Genomic DNA, 21,633 nt, shown 5'->3' with positions numbered 1-21,633 from the left:
TAGAACATCGGTCAGCCTCTCAAGGACTCTCCTAGCTCCACTATGGCATTACGCAGAATGGTTTCCAAACCTTTTGCAGCGCTTGATAGTCTCCAAGAGAACCCTCTCCACATAACAGACAACCCACTTCGACACCTACCACAAGCTATAGCTTTGCTATGATTGTACGCCTGGAGACTACCCAGTGCCTCCTCTCCCACAGAGGCTTTTCACAACAAGTTACGAAAAGGTTGTCTAGATATCTGATGAATTCCTCAGCATCAGTCTACCAGGCAGTATAACGTCCTGTTGGTTGGTGCCATGTGAAAGTGTCTCTCTCCACTCGATACCTCTATTCCAGTAATAGCGGAATCTTCGAGTATATGCAAGAGGAAAAGACCCCCCTATTCAGTTTCAACAGGTAAAGATGATCACTCAACCTTGATCCTTCACCTTCAAACTGAAAGGAAGGGACATCCTCTCATCACTAGACCTTTCCTAACTCATACGGACTTACAACTTGCCTTTCTCCAGTCGGAAATGAGACCTTCCTCTCGGAACATAGTTCAAATTCTCTGATCTCTAAAGAGACCTCTTTATGTTCCACTTCACTAGACAACAAATTTTCACCTGGTTTAAGAAGACAATGTTCCTGCACACACTTACAGCAGCCATACGAGTCAAGGAACTTCATGGTCTCTCTTCCCACATCGCCCATTAATGAGAAGGGTGAAAGGCAATGTTCAGTTTCGTCCCCGAGTATGTTGCCAGACAGTCTCCAGAGGTGACGAATCCTACACAAGTCTCCACTCGGTAATGGACGATCCAGATCATCCGTTACTGTACCCAGGGTAAGGTATGAGACTCTACCTTAAGAGAACGGCAACAGCCCACCCGGGTCCCTTCTCTTGTCATCAGCACTGGGAGAGACTATAGGAGGATCACCAAAACATCATCTCAACATGATGACTCACGATGTCAGGGCATAGCTGGTCCTTCTTAGCAGATTACTCTGTGACGCAGGTTTTACAAGAAAGGATGTGAATGAGCCAGGTGACTTTCACAACCTTTCTCCTGCAAGACGTGACCCACAGGAACTTGATACGATCTCTATCGGTCCGGTGGTGGCTGCACAACAGCTGGTTATATACCCCAAGCTCCTTATTGGACAAGTGGAGAAGGTTGAGAGCACTGTTACCTGGTTTTAGTCTGCGTGAATGAAAAGATTTGACTGGCTCTTATTCTTTTCTTCATCCTACCCTCTTGTGGGGACAGCTGCATCCTGGGTTCTCTGCATAAGCTGACCTCAAACCACTGCAGGTAAACCATGCTCCCTTGTGTACCTAGTATTAAGCTAATACTGTTGCGTCCCCATACCCTGGCGAGGTGGTATTGGGAAAGTCTTGGTTACATCAGTTTTTCCTACAATAGACTCGGAATAACTTTACCTAGACAGTCACACTTCTGCATGTCTCAACACACGGCTTGTGTAGGCCGCGGACCTTGCATTGCAAGGTTTTAGTGAGGGCAGGGACTCCTTATTTTTGAGTACTAACATACTCAGATTAGGAGCCCCCGGTTAAAGTCAAAAGCCATCTTGGCAGGGACATCCACACTTCCTAATGGGTGAGTCACCCCTAATAAATAGCGTGGTTTGTATTCCAGTTACGGAACAAATGACAAATTCATAGATAATTTATATTTTTCCTAACTATACAAACTTGCCCGCCAGCCCTATCCCCCTTGAAGTCCTACCTCCAAGCAAAGTGAACTAAATCACATGTGTGTGAAGGGGAGTGGTAGAAAGCAACCCCCTTCCCTTGCTAACTAGCGGTGTGGGTAGTTAATCCTGGCTAAATTTTAATGCCTCGTCATTTCAGCTCCGCCGAAAGTATAACCCCTAATAAATAGCTAAGGTTTGTATAGTTAGGAAAAATAGAAATTATCTACGAATTTGTCATGTTTGTGATCTTACTTCTTATATTTGCCTGGTAAAGTAACAGTGCTTGCTTCCACCCACTCACCAAGATTCCTCAGGCTGTCAAACTCTCCGCCATTGACAGGCTGAGGTGTCAGGATACTCCTTTCATGCTTTTTTGAGCTCAGACTTGTATCTCAGTTCAAGGTTTCAAGCCCGTTAGAATTTGAACTTGCACCTGTCTAGTGGTGAGTTTCCATAGAAAAGAACAAGGGCTTGTATTTTCGTTGGAACAATGACAAATATGGAAGTAATTTGTAATTTTCCTAATTATATAAACCTGGGTTCTTTACACATACTTGTCCCTCCATCACCTACCCCCTCAAAGTCTTGCCTGCAATCAAAAGTATTGGAACTTGCTGGATGAGTGTGTGACTGGAGAGGTTGGTCTACCCTGCTAACTAACGAAGGTTTGTTGACACCTCTCGTAAAAGTTTTATGGCTAGATTCCAGCTCGTGCTGAAACATATATCCATAATAAAGAACTCAGATGTGTATATTTAGGAAAAATACAAATATTTCAAATTTGTCAATTTTAGAAGATCAGTACTGTTCCGTAATATCAATCTTATTGTTTCCTTCACAGATATTGCTAGCATTGACCCTTATATCTTGGATCTATACCATACTGGCAGGTTACACTATAGCCAAAAGACAACTCTCGAAGAACATAGAAGCTTGTGGATTGACCGCTGAGTATGGGGAAGGGAAAGGACAAGAGTCTTGGTAAGTTTTGTATAATAAACAATAAAGATTTTATATTTGCAGTGTTTTGTTTTGTTATGTCTTATGTGCTAATTGAAACAGATCTTTCAATATGAGAAATTTTTTAGGAAATCTATGTAATAATTTTACCTCACATTTTCCTTTATTCTTTTTTCTATGAAATTGTTTTGTTATTTCTTACATGCTAATTGAAACAGATCTTTCAATATGAGAAATTCTTTGTAGGAAATCTATGTAATAAGTTTACCTCACATTTTCCTTTATTCTTTTTTCTATGAAATTGTTTTGTTATTTCTTACATGCTAATTGAAACACATCTTTCAATATGATAAATTCTTTGTAGGAAATCTATGTAATAATTTTAACTCACATTTTCCTTTATTCTTTTTTTCTATGAAATTGTTTTGTTATATCTTACACGCTAATTGAAACAGATCTTTCAATATGAGAAATTCTTTGTAGGAAACCTACTATGTAATAATTTTACCTCACATTTTCCCTTATTCTTTTTTTTATGAAATGTATTGTATTTAAAAATTGTCTATCCCTAATGACAATAATGAGGAAGCAATAATTTCAGAAAATTTCTCTTCTGTTATTCTATATTTACTCACTGTCAAATGATAACCAGGTGCTTTTTCCTTAACTGCTTCATAATTGCTGTTACTGTTAATTGCTCTTTCTTTTACTGAAGGGATTTATTTTCACTTTTTGGTGATTATTTCAGGTAGTCCCAAGAGAAGCTTAGATAGCCCCAAGTCCCCAAAGCTACGCACATCTTCACCCTCTTTTCGCAGGGAGCAGCTTTTAAGAACTGACCCACTGCCAGAAATTAATGTGACACCTTATCCTCTTTCAACATCTACAGAAATGGCTATGGCCATGAGCTCAGAGGCCCAAGCTTTGCAGGCAAGTAATTTTCAACAATTTTGTTCTGAGACTTCTTAATTTTTCATAAAATGAAATATGAGCTTGTTTGTAAATTATTCTTGCCATAAATTTATTTACCTCCTTGCAGTGTATATTTTGAAAGGAATGCACTTCTACTTTTCCTGTTCCTTTTCTAGGAGAGAGTCAAAGTTTTGTCAGACCTCGTCCGAGAACTACAGAGAGCCCGTGATGACAACATTCCTCACATGAATAACATCAATAGCTTATCAGAGAAAATTGTCAGTGAAGAAAAACTGACCATCGCTAATCGAGTAAGCACATTAGAAATATTTGTTTATTTTGTAATGGAATACTTCTCTTGCAGTTTATTTATTTCCTTGTTTCCTTTCCTCAATGGGGTATTTTTTCCTTGTTGGAGCCCTTGGACTTCTAGCATCCTGCTTTTCTATCTTGGGTTACAGCATAGCTAATAGTAATAATAATAATTACTTACTGGTAGTGCAAAAAAATCCTGTAAGAGTCCGTAACATGAATTGTCTCCTTTCACTCTCAGGCTTTAGAGTCTTTACATTTTTGTCATTCTTTATATTTTGTAGACACTTTTTCTGTGTAAATGATTGGTTTCATCACAAAAGGGGTAGGCATAGTTAAGAATTTTTTCTTATCATATGATGAGTATGAAATCCTGTAATGTATAATAGGAAAGGCTTATGATTATATAGGAGACTTGTACAGAAATAAATTCGAAGAATTCTAGCATGCTTACGGTCAGACTACTGTTATGAAATGGCACATATTTACAACATATACAAGTGCATGTTTCCTTTAATATGTTTTTGTTCCTACACTGATACAAACCCTCATTCTTTACTATAGGAGATAATCTAGCGCGAGCTGGAAAATACGGGAGTAAAACCTTAACAAGGTCGTTAACGACCGGGCAGGTAGTTATCCACCTGTTAGCAGTGGGGGACCGCCGGTCGGTAGCTACTGTTTACCTTCAATCAAATTCTAGCCGTTGCAGTGGTAACACTGCTGCTCCTGTTTGTTTGACTGGCAGACTAGCCTTTCTTTTTTTGGTGTTTTTGATTAGTTCTTTTTCTTTGTTAGATGTGATGTCCTCTATTATGTGGAAGTTTCCCGGGAGCCTGTGGCATCTTTATGTCGCCGCTGGAGGTGGATCCTCATTCCCTATGCCCTGGGTACAGAGGTCATAGGTGTTCTGAAGGTTTCCCCTGCCAAATATGTAGAGTGGTCGCCTTCTCAGTGGGAGAAGTTTGAGAAGAGGTTGAAGAAGAAATCCAAGAAGGACTTGTTACCTCCATGTTTGTCGTTGAAAGGTAAGGAGTCTCGGGCCTCTTCTTCGGCCTCTCGTTCTTGCCCTTCAGACTCTTCCTTGCCTCCCTTCTCCGGGGGGAAGTCAAGGAAGAGTGGCACCATTGATTTAACCCCCATTCCTCTTGGTCAGGCGGATCCCGTTGCCTCCCCTAGTAGGGCAATGTTTTCCGCCACCGGGAATGACTCTGTTATCGCTTCCATTCCAGATCATGTACGAGCGGTATGGCCTTCCCTTGGACTTCCTGGTTCTCCTTCGGAGGAAGTATGGAACCAGTTCCTCGCGGGCAAGGTTGTCCCTCAGGTCCCTTCTGTTTTGGAACCCTCGGGAGTTCCAGACCTCGCCTACCTCCCGTCAATTCAGTCGGCGCCCGCTGAAGTTTCAGTGGATGTAGTAACTTCAGCTCCTGCGGCGCCTACTTCTCACACAGTTTGCACTTTTACAATACAAAGCGTCGCAAGCGCAAACATCGCAGTACCTCCTCCTCCTCCTCCTCCTCCTCTTCGAAGGCTAGGAGGGAGAGAGAGAAGAGGAAAAGGAGAGCTCGCTCAACTTCGCCTAGACGTTCTCACCGGAGAGACAGGCGATATAGGAAGAGACATCATTGTTCTCGCTCTTCCTCACCTTCTGTCTCTTCTCGAGACTATAAGCGCTCTTGGCACAAACCTAAGAAGAGCTCTTCCTGTCGTGATCGTTCTGCCTCGCTGTTGTCTTCCTCTTGCGAGAGATCATCTAAGCGCGTCCTGACCTTGAACCCTCTCCTTCACATATTAGTTTTAGGGTCTCCGATCGCTCTAGGAAAGTCAGCAAGAGCGCTTCTCGCTTTCGCTCCTTATTTTCAGAAAAAGATCGCTCTCGCCCTTCGACTTCTCGATCTCGCAAGTCTCCGGTCATACACTCGCGGGCTCAATCTCCTCACCTTCGTGTTTCAGACAGGACAACCTCCCCGGTTCCCTTGCTCCCTAATGTGTTAGGGATTAGGAGCCTCTCGAAAACCTTGGAAGAAGACGCAGGGTTTCAATGCTTTTTCTCTTCGGTTGAGAGCAGGGGGAAAAGGGGATACGTGTTAGAGAGGCTAAAAAAGAAAGCATGCCCAGATAGCAGCGATTTAGAACACAAGGCCAATGGCTTCAGCTGCTCTGTTCATTGTCCTGCGCTTCATGTGGCAGCTCATGAGCTGCCCACGTTACGAGGTAGCACTCGTTGTCAACCTTCGACTTGAACAAGGCTTGTTGATGGGGAGTATAGATTGCTGCCTGGAGGTTCGCCTCCAGGGGTTAACTTCCAGGGGTTGGAGAACCTCCCATTACAAGGGAGTGTTAACCTTTCCTGGAATTGGGCTGCCCCCCCCCCCCCCCCCCCCCCCTTCTGAGGGAGAGCTTCCCCACTTCAGCCGTTCAGCAACCTTCCCTCTTTCTGGAAGAGTTGCGGACAGCTCAACGAGATTTGCTCCTGCTATCTCGTCGCCGAAGACTGTGCTACTTCCCCTTGAGCTGGGGAAAAGCAAGTCTAGGCTTGTTCCTCCTTCGAGGGGAACTTCTCCCTCTCATTCACGAGAGATTGATACGCCTACGCTTTTTTCCCATAGAGCTGGGAGAAAGCTTGTCTTGGGCGATGTCCTCCTCTCTCGTTCACTAGAGAGAGATTATTACGCCTATGCTTTTTCAAACTCAAACAGTTGGGAGTGGGTGGGTTGTTTCTTAGCATTATTATTGATTTTTTAAGTAATAGATCTCAAAGAGTTGTTGTTAACGGGCACCATAGTGAGTATAGGAATGTGATATCCGGTGTTCCACAGGGTAGTGTTCTTGGCCCATTACTTTCCATACTATATACACATGACGTGGTTTGACCTAGAAAACAAGCTTGTTGCATATGCAGATGATGCTACTTTCTTTGCTTCAATTCCATCCCTTAAATGTAGATCTGGGGTTGGTGAATCCCTTGATAGAGATTTAACTAAAATTAGTGCATGGTGCAAATTATGAGGTATGTAGTTGAATCCTAACAAAACTCAAAGTATGATTGTATGTAGGTCAAGGACGGTGGCTCCTCAACATCCGGATCTCAGTATTGATAATGTTTCTTTAAATTTATATGACTTTTAAAATTTTAGGTGTGATTCTCAACAGCAAATTTCCTTTTGAGAAACACATTAGGTCTGTGTCTTCTTCAATTGCACAAAAAATTGGCTTATTGAGGAAGCCTTTAAGATTTTCGGTAATCAATCTATTTTGAAGAAGTGTTTTAATTCTTTCATTCTACCTTGTTTTGAGTATTGTTCTCCTGTCTGGTCTTCAGCTGCTGATTCTCATCTTAATTTGTTGGACAGAAACTTACGGTCTATTAAATTTCTTATTCCTGGTCTAGATATTAATCTTTGGCACCATCGTTCAGTTAGTTAATTATGCATGTTGCATAAGATTTTTCATAACTCTGACCATCTTTCACATTCAGATCTCCCTGGACAATTCTATCCTGTTCGTAATACTAGGGAGGCAGTTAATTCTAATAGTCAGGCCTTTTTCGTCATGAGGCTCAATACTACACAGTATTCTAGAAGTTTTATTCCAGCTGTTACCAAGTTGTGGAATGATCTTCCTAATCGGGTAGTTGAATCAGTAGAACTTCAAAAGTTCAAAGTTGGAGCAAATTTTTTTATGTTGACCAGGCTGACATGAGTCTTTTTATAGTTTATATATGACATATCTGTTAATAGTTTATATATGACATATCTATTTTGATGTTACTGTTTTTAGAATGATTTATTGTTAATTTGTTCTCATCATTTATTTATTTCTTATTTCCTTTCCTCACTGGGCTATTTTTCTGTATTGGAGCCCCTGGGCTTATAGCATCTTGCTTTTCCAACTAGGGTTGTGGCTTGGCTAGTAATAATAATAATAATAATAATGCTTTTTTTCCATAGAGCTGGGAGAAAGCTTGTCTTAGGCGATATCCTCCTTCGGGAAGACTTCTCTCTCGTTCGCGAGCGAGAGATTATTATTACACCTATGCTTTTTTCCCATAGAGATGGGAGAAAGCTTGTCTTAGGCGATGTCCTCCTTCGGGAGGACTTCTCTCTCGTTTGCGAGAGAGATTATTATGCCTAAGCTTTTTTCCCATAGAGCAGGGAGAAACCTTGTTCTAGGGGATCTCCTTCGGGAGAGTTTGCTGATCCACCAGTTGCGGTGGCAGAGCTTTCTCCGAAGCAGGTTCTCCTTTCGGGGGAATGAATCTTTCGTTCTCGAGAGAAGACTGCCTCTGGGCATCGATGGTCCCCCCCCCCCTCCCTTACGCTTAAGGTTCTCCTCCAGGGGCGGAGCGAGACCCTTGTCTTAAGAGACGTTCTCCTTTGGGAAAACAAACCTCCCCTGCGGAGGAGTTATCTTTAGATCTGGAGCAGTCTCCCCCTTGGGGGGGAGTCTGCTGAACGTTACTCTCTGGAGGTTTGTCTTAAGAGACGTTCTCCTTTGGGAAAACAAACCTCCCCTGCGGAGGAGTTATCTTTAGATCTGGAGCAGTTTCCCCCTCGGGGGGAGTCTGCTGAACGTTACTCTCTGGAGGTTTGTAGGGTGGAAGGTTTTGTAACTCCTCTCCATCCCGGACGTTCTCCTCCTCGTGCTGTGAGGAAACGTCTTTTTGAACCTGCTGGTTCTTCTCATGTTGTCCCTTCGGGGTCTCGTGACGATCACCCTTTGGGCTGGCATGATCCCGAGCCTTCCGGCTCTCGTCATGTTGATCCTGCGGGTTCTCATGACCTTTGAAATCCTTCGGGTCTCTGTCGCGCTGGACTTACGACTTCACCCAACTTGGAACCTCTGAGTTTGTTACGCTGAGCCTTCGGGCTCTCGTAACAATGGTTACGCTGATCCTTCGGGCTCTCGTACCATCAGTTACGTTTACCCTTCGGTGTCTCGTGACAAGGAAACCTCGGTTTCCCGTTGCGCTATCCCTTCGGGGTCTCGCAGCACAACCTCTAGGGGCTCACGCGATCACGCTGAACCTTCTGGTTCTTGTGAAACAAATTACCAAGAGTTTTACTCTTATAACAGAGTGTCTTCGGACTCTCGTGGCGCGGAGTATTCGCGTGCGCAACCAACTTGGCATGCTCGACCAACACTGCGCGCGGGACCATCAAGCGTTTTACTCTTATGACAGAGTCATACGATTCTCGTCACGCAAAGTGTTCGCGCTCGCGCAATTAGTGCTATGTACGCGGCCATCGTCATCAAGAGTTTTACTCTTATGGCAGAGTTTTCCGACTCTCGTTACGCAAAGTGTTCGTGCACATGTGCAATTAGCGCTACGCACGCGACCATCGTCATCAAGAGTTTTGCTCTTATGACAGAGTGTCTTCCTTCCGACTCTCGTCAATGGTCTCCTACTTCCCCGTTATCTCCAGACACTCTGACTTCTATCGCTCTTCCCCTTTCGATAAGAAAGATGCGAGGGTTAAGACAAAAGATTTGTCTGCTACTCACGTCTCCACTTCACCTGTAATAACATGCGAGGAATTAGCGCAGCCTGAGGATTCCTCGGAAGAGCTGCCGTCAAGGGCTCTAAGAACTATGTTTAATATCTCGGGCCTCAGCAATTTGCATCTGTCTCCTCGACCTCTTGACGCTGCAGCCTTGGACAGGCTATGACGTCCTCCACCAAACCCCAAAACCAGAGTTGAACTTCCCTGGTCTGTTCACACTGCAGACCGTCTGAGGAAGGTCTCGCATGCGGTCTTGGGAGAAACAGGTTCCCTGTCGTCTCAGGGATCCCATAAACTTTTGCAATTCCCGTTTATGAGGCATGGTTCTAGAAGAAGTAGGGGATGTATGGATCAGATCTTTACTGTTTGGCAGATATGCAAGGAATATTTAGCAAAAGGCAAGGAGGTGTATGTTCCATTTATGGCTTTGGAGAAAGCTTAAGATAGAGTTGAGAGGGAGGTGTAACGTGTGAATCGGAGTTGTTGGGAATGAAAGTGACAGAGAGACAGGAATTGAATGTGTTCGAGATGAAGTGTCTGAGGAGTATGGCTGGTGTATATCGATTAGATGTGTTAGGAACGAAGTAGTGAGGGTGAGAATGGATGTAAGAAATTATTTAGCAGCTAGAGTGGAAATTAATGTGTTGAGGGTTTGTCCATATAGAGAGAATGTAAAATAGCTGTCTGCCGAAGAAGGTGATGAATACAAGAGTTGATGGGAGAAGTACAAGAGGAAGGCCAAGGATGGAGTAAAGAAAGTTCTAGGTGGTAGAAGGATAAATGTGAGAGAAGCTAAAGAGAGTGCTAGAAATAGGAATGAATGGCGAGCGATTGAGACACAGTTCTGGTAGGCCTTGCTGGTTCTTCCAGTTGCCTTTGAGATTGCAGAGGTAGCAGCAGTAGGGTATTCAGCATGTGAAGCTTCATTTGTGGTGGATAACGGGGGAGGGTGGACCCCCTATCAGTACTAACCAAACTCGGCTGAATCCCTCATCAGACTGGGAGGAGCAAAGAGAAGAAAAGTCCCCCTTTTGATCCCGTTTTTTCTTTTTTTTTTTTATGTTGGCTATCCTCCAAAATTGGGAAAAGAACCTTGGTAGATGGATAGATATTGAAGAAAAGTATAACAAATAACTAGGCGTACCAAATTACTGATGTCATTATGACTTGTAAATGTTTAAACTCCAGTGATATAGTTAAAATGTCTATGAACAATTAATGATAATCGATTGCAAGATAAATGTATTCAAACATACAAAAGACTGCTGTGAAAAGCAAGTGATCATCTTGTCTTTGATATAGTACATTTTGTATTACATAGGGCTATTCAGAACTGTAGTAGGTTGGCTGTACAAGCTATGTCAAAGATTGTATCCTAGTGGAATTGTGAGACTACATTGTTCTTATATTGTTTATTTTAATGATTTCTCTACTTTCTTATTCATTTTGCTCATTTTACCTCTCCCCAACTTCAGAATAAAGGAAGTCATTTCAAAAAGATTATCATTATCATCTACTACGTTTATTATTGTTGTTGTTGTTGTTGTTGTTGATGATGATGTTTTTCTAAATGAGTTCTTTCCAATATTTTCAGAGTAAATTGAAAGTACTATATGAGAAAGCTGTAGCCGATTCTGAAAAAGAAGTTTCCTTAATGAAGAAAGCTTTAAACACTGTCTATCAAATACGCAACATTCGGCATGACTTGCGAATACAGGTAGGTCAAAAGTTCTAATTACCGTAAATGTAGGAAATTTATTACTGTATTGTATTTAAATAAAACTTACCAGGTAGTCATTATGCTATAAATATTAAAGCTACCAATTTACTGACCTTTAACAACAAAAGTTTTTCTGTCCCTCTCCCATCTCCCTCTCCCCTGTGATGCCCAGTAGAAATTTCATCTAATCATCATCTGCACCTCCAGAGTTGTAAGGAAAGAGTGTCTCTTTGCCATTGACTCCTCCTCATGGGAGTACCACTTGGGGTCCATAGTGGGGCCATAAAGGAAACAGTTTGAACCTCGACAACCCTCCTATAATTCCAACTATCTCCTACCACTATTGGGAGGTGAGTTTAGGTATGTGGATTTGTTCGCTCGGTACTCATGTCCTGACCCAGGGGAAGTAGAAAACCCCAAGACCGAATCAACCTTCCATAAGGTCGTCACTCAGATCAGGGAAACGAGTGGCCATGGGGAAGCTTCAAAGGCCCCCGATCAAGTCGGGACTTCCCTGGTCTAAGCAAGCACTTGAAGCAATCAAAAGTGCTGACCCTCAAATATCTGGGAGATTTTGCTCCAGGCACTCTCCATGCAAAAGTTTTATGTTACTTAGGAGGCCATTCCGTCTCTACTGCCAATTGATGCCGCAATTACGACCCTGACTCCCGGGACATCGGTTAAGAGACTCGGGTCAGAACCCACCATCTTTTTAGCTTCCAACTCTACCAACATGAAAGCTGCTCTCATGGCAAATCTCCAGGTGATTTCATGGCTGGACTACTAATCAGCTGTAGCTCATATATAATTAGATTTATCAATTGGCCATTTATACGCCAATTCTATCAAAACAAAAGCTTTAATAACATCATTAAATCTTGAGTTAACTAATATGAATCACCTGAACATGAGTGTGGAATGATCTTTCTAATCGGATAGTTGAGTTAGTAGAACTTCAAAAGTTCAAAGTTGGAGCAAATGCTTTTATGTTGACCAGGCTGACATGAGTCTTTTTAAATATTTAACTTAGCCGGTGAATATATAATAGCTGCAACTCTGCGGCTCGACAGAAAACACACTCAAAAAACTCGCGAGCGATCGCTATGAAGGTTGCGGGTGTGCCCACCAGCGCCAACTGTCGGCCAGATACCACTCTTGCATGTAAACAAACCCTTCAATTCTTCTCTGTCGACGTTGACGACAAGACGTATCAATACTCGCTGTAGAACCTGGAGTTTTCTCAACATATTTGGTGAAGTACTTCATTTTGGTTTGAGCTTTCGCAGTGCAGGTGTTTTATCTTCATCTTAAATCTTGAACTCGTTTTTGGATAGATTTAAATTTTGATGACAAGAGAGAGAGTATGGACTTTCTTTGACTTTTAAATGGCCGACCCTTCCCTTAGACGGAAGTGTGTTTTAGGCTTTTAGCAATTATCTTATCACGTTATAAATTAATTATAGATTTTCCTCTATATATTTTATATCTCAACCGCCTTTATTAGGCCTCTTCGATTAGCTTTCCATTTATAATAAACATCAAAATAAATTTTAATGATTTGTTTATATGCGACCTTTCCTGAGAGTAGGCGGTCCTAACTTGGAAACCGAAGTTAAACAACGTTGAGCCCTTTTCAATCGTAAATAACTTTTACAGGGCTAATGATTTAAAACTTATTAAATGAAATATTTTTAGTAAATATTTTATGATAGTTTTTTTCTTTGAATAGTCTTCGTACTGTTTCAAAGATGAACTAACGTTTAGTTTATTTATGCTACGCAGTTTGCGCTCTATCGTTACGATAGAGAGAGAGAGTATCACGGTTTCACTTTGCAGAAAGAGTAAATCGATTCTGACGTTTTGTTCTTTTTTCTTTCAAAGCTTAAATGTTTTAAAGACTATTTTAAAGGAACTTTTAATTGAAAAACCTTTCAGTTTTTTCCTTTGGTCAAATAACCTGTTTATTGACGAAAGGTAAGTGGGCTCTTCTCTTCGGTGCGAAATCAAGAGAGAGAGAGAGAGAGAGAGAGATAGAGACGGAGAGAGAGAGAGAAGAGAGAACGTTCCGATCTTTATCTCGTCCCAAGCGAGTAACGTTGTTCTCGAGTTACTCTCGTCCCTAGTCTCTGTACGGGGAGAAAGGATAAAACGTTTTTAGTTTTTATTCTCGTCCCAAGGCACTGTACGGTGAGAGATTGAAAACGTAGTTTTGAATGAACTAGTGTTTAGTCTCTTCCCCAGCCACTGATTTTTTTATCTTAAAATATGTTTACTGTTTTTTGCTGGTATTAATGTGCTTACATTATACGACTGATTTCGCAATTACAACCTTTTGATGAGGGTAGAATTGCGTGCTTCAGGTAGAAATCAGTTTTATTCAAACCTAATGAGAATTGTTAAAAAATTCGATTTCAGTGAAATAAGTGCAAAACAGAAAATCGTAGTGATAAAGTGATATTGCGCAAAGTGTTATCAGTGTTGCGACCGAGGGTTCGTCTGTTCGTGCCTGTCGTTCGCCTAGTCCGGGACCTCTTGCAAGCTCCCAAGCCCAGGGGAGAAGTAATGTCGTACGACTTATGGGTTCGAGAGGCCTTGATCAGCGAACAGACGTTCCCTCTATGGTATCAGGTGTATCTTACCAAGATCACCCCTACCATAAGGCGAGAGAGACGATTTTCTCCTCGTCATCCGAAGGCTTTTTGCATAAGAAACCGTGGAACAAGGTTTCGAGGCCCTTTAAGCGAAAGTCAGTCCTTTCAGGACAGGTCCAGCGTCCTGGTTTTAACTATTAGGACAGCTCTGACCCTATGCAGTCATCGGAAGACTGCTCTCCGCCTAACAAAAGCGTAACACAGACTCCGAGAGTCTTTTTGTAGGCAAGGTTTTGCGGTCACAGACGTTACCCTCGTCTCTTACCGCAACCATTCCCGTTGATCCTAAATGGGTTGTACGGCAAGACATGCAGAATAAGCTTGCCTCCCTTATGGAAGACTATTCTGCCGATAAGTCCGTTGAGCCTAGCCGTTTATCTCATCGAGATCCTGGCCTTCAGCCACCCTAACGTTCCTTTGTGCGTCCTGTTGACGTTGGCGTAGCCAAGTCACGTCAATCAGGTTGTTTAGAACCACACTCGATGCGGTCTCGTGTGGATTTTCAGCCACATTTGGACGTTAGGCCACTTGCTGATGCTCCTGTTGACGTTCAGGACGTTCGCCAACAATCGGAGTTGACTTGTTTTGACGCTGAGCGTCAACCTCCGCCATCTAGAGTTGTTTTGACTGCTCAGTCTAGGCGGTCAAAGCAGTCTCGAGTGGACGCTGTGCGTCCTCACGCACCTGTTGTTGTTGACAGTTCACAGACTGTCAAGCAGTTACATGACGTTGCGTCCTGGTCCGCTACTAATGCACCAGTGCGTGTGGACTCTGCTTGTAAAGCATTGCCACCACGGTAGGTCTCTCCCTTGCTTGAGACTCGGCTATTGTCGGACAAGGTTCCTTCAGATGAGGAAGTTGCTGTTCCCCCTCCTACTGATATTCCCTTGAGGACTCTTTCAGACGGAGAGGAGCCTAAAGCTGCTTAGCCCTCTATGGACTTTTAATAAATCATGCTGATTTTTAAGGATCTTTGTCCGGATCTTTTTGTAACTGCTGCTCCTCGTTCGCCTAAACGTCAGAGCTTACACTAGACCTAGCTACTTCGAAGCCGTTGTTTTATAAGCTAGTGCTCTCTCGCTCTTCTAAGAGAGCTTTACGTTTGCTAGGCGACTGGTTTATCACCAGGAGGAGTTTGGGGGAGACAGCCTTTGCTTTCCCTTCTTTTAAACTGGCTTATAGAGCGAGAGTCTGATATGACACGAGAGAAGTTCTCGGCTTGGGAGTTCCTGCCTCTGCCCAGATAGACTTCTCAAACCTCATAGACTCTCCCTGGCGCCTGGCCATGAGACGCTCCAAGATTTTACAGGTCGACTTCACAGCTATTTTCGAGCCTTTGAAGTTTTGCTGTACAATTATGTCATGCATAAACAAGGCTTTCAGGGATGGCTCCAATGATCTGACAGCCACGTTCTCTGCAGGAACAAGTCCCTCAGGGATGGCTCCAATGATTTGGCAGCCATGTTCACTGCAGGAGTACGTAAGAGGCAAGTGCGCTCAATGTGTTCTTTGTCAAGACAAACTTCACGATGAAGTCTACCAGGCTGTCTTGACAGCATTTATGGAAGGCGACTGGATGGTCTCTCTCGACCTTCAGGAGGCATACTTCCACATTCCTATACACCCGGATTCCCAACCGTTTCTGAGGTTTGTTTACAGGAATGTGGGGTACCAGTTTCGAGCCCTGTGCTTTGGCCTCAGTCCTGCGCCTCTCGTGTTTACGAGGCTCATGAGGAATGTGGCAAAATCCCTCCATCTATCGGGGATCCGAGCCTCCCTGTACTTGGACGACTGGCTTCTCAGAGCATCGTCCAGTCTTCGCTGTCTGCAGGATCTACATTGGACGTTGAGTCTGGCCAGGGAGTTGGGACTTTTGGTCAACCTAAAAGTCCCAACTGATCCCATCCCAGATTATTCTATATTTGGGGATGGAGATTCGCAGTCAAGCCCTGCTCGAAGTCCAACTAATGCTGAAACGAAACGTTTATTCAGTCAGGAGTTGGAACAGTCTCGTAGGGACTCTCTCATCCCTGGAGCAGTTTGTCTCACTAGGGAGACTACACCTTCTGCCTCTCCGGTTCCATCTAGCCTCTCACTGGAACTAGGACAAGACATTAGAGACGGTATCATTCCCAGTCTCCGAACCAGTAAAGGCATGCCTGAAATGGTGGGACAGCTATATCAGTCTGAGAGAGGGACTATCCCTAGCAGTCAAGAACCCAAACCACGTGTTGTCCTCAGACGCGTCGGATTTGGGTTGGGGTGCGACCCTGGACGGTCGGGAATGCTCGGGTCTGTGGACCTCAAGTCCGAAGAGCATGCACATCAACGGCAAGGAGCTATTAGCAGTCCACTTGGCCTTGATGATATTAGAAAGCTTCTTCGAAACTTAGTGGTAGAGGCAACTCAGACAACACCACAACTTTGGCGTACATCTCCAAGCAAGGAGGCACACACTCCTTCACGCTGCTCGAGATCGCAAGGGACCTTCTCTTATGGTCAAGAATTCGAGGCATCTCCCTGTTGACGAGATTCATCCAGGGGGACTTGAACGTCTTGGCAGACTGTCTCAGTCGGAGGGGTCAGGTGATACCCACGGAATGGACCCTCCACAAGGACGTGGGCAAGAGTCTTTGGGCTACTTGGGGTCAACCCACCATAGACCTCTTTGCCTCCTCGTTGACCAAAAGGTTACCAATCTATTGCTCTCCAGTCCTAGATACAGAAGCAATCTACATAGACGCGTTTCTACTGGATTGGTCTTTTCTGGACTTATATGCATTCCCACCATTCAAGATAGTCAACAAGGTACTGCAGAAGTTCGTCTCTCACGAAGGGACAAGGTTGACTTTGGTTGCTACCCTCTGGCCCGCGAGAGAGTGGTGCACCGTGGTGCACCGAGGTACTTCAATGGCTGGTAGACTTTCCAAGAAGTCTTCCTCTAACGGTAGATCTGTTACGTCAGCCCCACGTAAAGAATGTCTATCAAAGCCTCCCCGCTCTTCGTCTGACTTCCTTCAGACTATCGAAAGATTTCAAGAGCTAGAGGCTTTTCGAAGGAGGCAGCCAGTGCGATTGCAAGAGCTAGGAGAGCTTCTACCATTAGAGTATACCAGTCGAAGTGGGAAGTCTTTCGAGACTGGTGCAAGTCAGCATCTGTTTCCTCGTCCAGTACCTCTGTAGCCCAAATCGCAGATTTTCTTTTACATCTGAGAAAGGTTCACTCCCTTTCAGCTCCCACGATTAAGGGCTACAGGAGCATGTTGGCTTTGGTCTTTCGACATAGAGGCTTAGATCTTTCCAACAATAAAGATCTCCAAGATCTCCTTAAGTCTTTCGAGACCTCTAAGGAACGTCATTTGGCAACTCTTGGATGGAACTTAGACGTGGTCCTAAGGTTCCTCATGTCAGACAGGTTTGAGCCATTACATTCAGCCTCCCTGAAGGATCTCACCCTCAAGACACTTTTCCTAGTGTGCTTGGCTTCGGCTAAAAGGGTCAGTGAACTTCATGCCTTCAGTAAGAACATCGGCTTTTCTACAGAAAAAAGCCACTTGTTCACTTCAACTTGGTTTCCTGGCCAAAAATGAACTGCCTTCTCGTCCTTGGCCTAAATCTTTTGATATTCCTTGCTTATCAGAGATCGTAGGCAACGAACTGGAAAGAGTATTATGTCCTGTTAGAGCTCTTAAGTTCGATTTAGCTCGTACTAAGTCATTACGAGGGAAATCTGAGGCATTATGGTGCTCAGTTAAGAAACCTTCATTGCCTATGTCAAAGAATGCTTTGTCATATTTTATCAGATTTTTTTACTGTAATACGAGAAGCTCATTCTCACTTGAATGAGAAAGACCGATGTTTGCTTAAGGTTAAGACGCACGAAGTTAGAGATATAGCAACCTCCGTGGCCTTCAAGCAAAATAAATCTCTGCAAAGTATTATGGACGCGACTTTTTGGAGAAGCAAGTCAGTGTTCGCGTCATTTTACTTAAAAGATGTCCAGACTCTTTACGAGGACTGCTACACACTGGGTCCATTCGTTGCAGCGAGTGCAGTAGTGGGTGAGGGTTCTACCACTACACTTCCCTAATTCCAATATCCTTTTAATCTGTCTCTTGAAATGTTTTTAATATTGTTTTATGGGTTGTTCGGAAGGCTAAGAAGCCTTTCGCATCCTGGTTGATTTGGCGGGTGGTCAAAGTCATTTCTTGAGAGCGCCCAGATTAGGGGTTTGATGAGGTCCTGTTGTATGGGTTGCAACCCTTGGTACTTCAGCTCCTGGGAGTCTCAGCATCCTAAGAGGATCGCTGGGCTCCGTGAGGAAGACAGACTTACAAGGCAGAGTAATCGTCTAAGTCAACTTCCTTACCAGGTACCTATATATTTTGGTTTTGTTATATTAATAACTGTCAAAATTAAAAAACTCTTAGCTTATACGCTGTAAACATAATTAACTCTGGTCTCTACCCACCGCCTTGGGTGTGAATCAGCTATTATATATTCACCGGCTAAGTTAAATATTTAAAAATGATATTTTAATTATAAAATAAATTTTTGAATATATTTACCCGGTGAATATATAAATTAAATGACCCTCCCTTCCTCCCCAATAGAGACGCAGCGGGACGAGAAGAATTGAAGGGTTTGTTTACATGCAAGAGTGGTATCTGGCCGACAGTTGGCGCTGGTGGGCACACCCGCAACCTTCATACCGATCGCTCGCGAGTTTTTTGAGTGTGTTTTCTGTCGAGCCGCAGAGTTGCAGCTATTATATAATCACCGGGTAAGTATATTCAAAAATTTATTTTATAATTAAAATATCATTTTTATTGTTTATATATGACATATCTGTTTTTGACATTGTTAATAGTTTATATAGGACATATCTGTTTTGACGCTGTTACTGTTTTTTGAAGGATATATTGTTAATTTATTCTCATCATTTATTTATTTCCTTTCCTCACTGGGCTATTTTTCCCTGTTGGAGCCCTTGGGCCTATAGCATCTTGCTTTTCCAACTAGGGTTGTAGCTTGGCTAGTAATAATAATAATATAACATTAAAAAAATAAAGAGTTATATTGAGTAATAAGGAAGTTACTAGATGAAAAAAGGTATGTACAATTATCTATATTCTCCATGAATATGTCACCAGTGTGTATATGCATGCTAATTATACCGTGCCACATTTTGCAAGTACCGTGGGCTTTATTGGGCTGTCCATAGCTGGAATTACACAATGGTTGGTTCTTGATCGATGTTAAATTATATTTACCAAGAATGAAATAATGAAAACTTATTAAATAACCAATCAATCAATCATACTGTAAACTGAAAATACCATTCAAAACATTTTAGGAGGGATGATATTTGGCTTTTGTCCACCACTGCCTTTCTAGATACAATTTACATAATTGGCCTTATATATTATTATTTTTGCAATTGCTTGAATTTCCACATTCATAAAATCTTGAGCTTGTTGCTGAGTTCTTATTGTACTCACATGTGTTTGGTCTGTAACAGATCTTGCAATTACATGGGTTAGGAAAATCCTCAGGTATTGGCTCTGCAATAATTTAAGGAGCCCATCCTGTCTCTTGCTCTTCATATTCATAATGACATGGACCATGAATGCATACATCATCCTTTAATATACATGCTCCCATGAAAAATTTGTGGAATAAGGGAAGATGACGTGCATCACAAGTTTTTGGACATTACAACTTGAAAGGATAATCACTGTATCATGAAAATGGTCAATATCATCTCTGATAGGTATAGTCTATTTACTCTAACAGTCCAGTACTAAGTATTAAAAGCACTTGCCAGAGGCAGAAGTAGATTTTAATTTTAAATGCTTCACTGAAGGACGTAAGGAGTACAATAACTTTCACACACAACTTTTCAAACAAAAGTCCAAGCAGCTACTTCATCCTTTGTCAAAGAAAGAGGTTTTAATGGAAATACTGAAATAAAGAGAGTTAATACAGCAAAATAGGTATTTAATGCTCAGAGAATAATAGAGATAGGTAGAGAGTTAGGGTACCCTGTTGATAGGCTTATAACTTGTGAACAAACAAGTATAGGTACATCCTTTTTAAAAGATGGAGAACTACTGTACATAAAGCAAAAAAAACTGATTTAGTTCATGAGATAGAAAAGAATTTGCAAGATACTCCAGATTAGTCTTCCATCCACAACCTGCATAATATTTGAAATGAGATGAAGTGTCTATGGAGTATGGCTGGTGTATCTCGAGTAGATAGGGTAAGGAACGAAGTGGTGAGGGTGAGAACGGGTGTAAGAAAGGAGTTAGCAGCTAGAGTGGATATGAATATGTTGAGAGAATGGAAAATGGCTGTCTGCTAAAGAAGGTGATGAATGCAAGAGTTGATGGGAGAAGTACAAGAGGAAGGCCAAGGTTTGGGTGGATGGATGGAGTGAAGAAAGCTCTGGGTGATAGGAGGATAGATGTGAGAGAGGCAAGAGAGCGTGCTAGAAATAGGAATGAATGGCGAGCGATTGTGACGCAGTTCCGGTAGGCCTTGCTGCTTCTTCCAGTGCCTTAGATGACCGCGGAGGTAGCAGCAGTAGGGAATTCAGCATTATGAAGCTTCATCTGTGGTAGATAACGGGGGAGGGTGGGCTGTGGCACCCTAGCAGTACCAGCTGAACTCGGTTGAGTCCCTTGTCAGGCTAGGAGGAACGTAGAGAGTAGAGGTCCCCTTTTTGTTAGTTTCATTTGTTGATGTTGGCTACCCCCCAAAATTGGGGGAAGTGCTTTGGTATATGTATGTATGTATTCTCCATGGGCGTAATACTACTGCTACAAGTTCTTTGATAACCTTTGAGGAGTTAGCTAGAATAATATTGAATAGAATTATATCTCTGTTAAACAAAGCAAAAAGATTTTGTGCAGTATTTGATCTATATCAAGAGACCTATATGAAAGTTAGAATAAGACTCAGAAGTGCCAAGAAAGATCATATTTACAAAACCATATCAAGCAGTTTGATATCCTGACCAAAAGACAAGGATGCTTTTTGGTTTTCAATCCAAGAAATAAATCAATTCCAGAATTTGTTTCAAATCTTTGCCTCACAGCATCAAGAAAGATTGTTAAGAGTAACTGTGTTGCCAAGTGATATAATTCTGAAAGAAGCACCTCAAGTACAAAATGGACAGATGATAAATGTACCTAAATTGAGATCTACTGTTGAAAAAGCAAATGAAAGAGTCTTCATACATATTAATCAAGCTGTCAAATTTGCAAGTGTCTAAAGTCTACTAATTGCCTCTACAGACACTGATGTATGTGTGTGCTATTTACTTCTATCACTGTTTTGAAATCAAATGGTTTGATGAAAATTTTGACTCTTTTTGGGTAGGGGCACATATCATGATACCTTTCAGTACAGGACATATGTGTAGTAATAGAAAATAAAGTTATTGAAACATTACTGGCTATTCTTTCATTCAGTGATTGTGACATGACAATGAAGGTTGGGAGAAAGCAAGCAGCTCTAATGCGGGTAAAATTTTATGTACATCTTCATAAAGACTTTGGAAGGGAAGACCTATGAGACATCGTGCTAAAAAAAGTTGAGTATGTGACTCTGTTGTGAAAAGATTTCTAAAGAATGAATGATCCGTGCCTCTTTAGGAAGCATCGCATGAAAGTTTTGGATTTATTGAAGCTCCCAGCAACTTCTTGTTGTCTAAAACTGCATGTCAAAAGGGCATATTTACAGGCAAACTGAAGGTACAATTTATTAAAGGCAAATGTATGCATTCATGATCCATTTCATTTTGGATATGAAGAGCAAGAGACAGGATGGGCTCCTCAAATTATTACAGAGCCAATACCTGAG

General features: G+C 42.4%; 1 protein-coding gene across 4 annotated transcripts in view; it reads left to right on the top strand.

Moving 5' to 3' along the window:
• Positions 1-21,633, top strand: part of Sgf29 (SAGA-associated factor 29) — a 185,254-nt gene that overhangs the window by 13,793 nt on the left and 149,828 nt on the right. For all 4 annotated transcript variants that reach the window (XR_011047042.1, XM_068391278.1, XM_068391276.1 and 1 more), the window contains exons 2-5: positions 2,544-2,683; positions 3,411-3,592; positions 3,751-3,885; positions 10,988-11,110. Coding sequence is in view for 3 of the 4 variants with exons in the window: in XM_068391278.1 (XP_068247379.1) it covers positions 2,656-2,683; positions 3,411-3,592; positions 3,751-3,885; positions 10,988-11,110 (468 nt within the window). In the remaining variant the exon portion in view is untranslated. The remainder of the gene's footprint in view (positions 1-2,543; positions 2,684-3,410; positions 3,593-3,750; positions 3,886-10,987; positions 11,111-21,633) is intronic.

This window comes from Palaemon carinicauda, chromosome 17, assembly GCF_036898095.1.
Source record: "Palaemon carinicauda isolate YSFRI2023 chromosome 17, ASM3689809v2, whole genome shotgun sequence".
NCBI classification, from domain to species: domain Eukaryota; kingdom Metazoa; phylum Arthropoda; class Malacostraca; order Decapoda; family Palaemonidae; genus Palaemon; species Palaemon carinicauda.
This window is presented reverse-complemented; position numbering and strand designations above follow the sequence as displayed.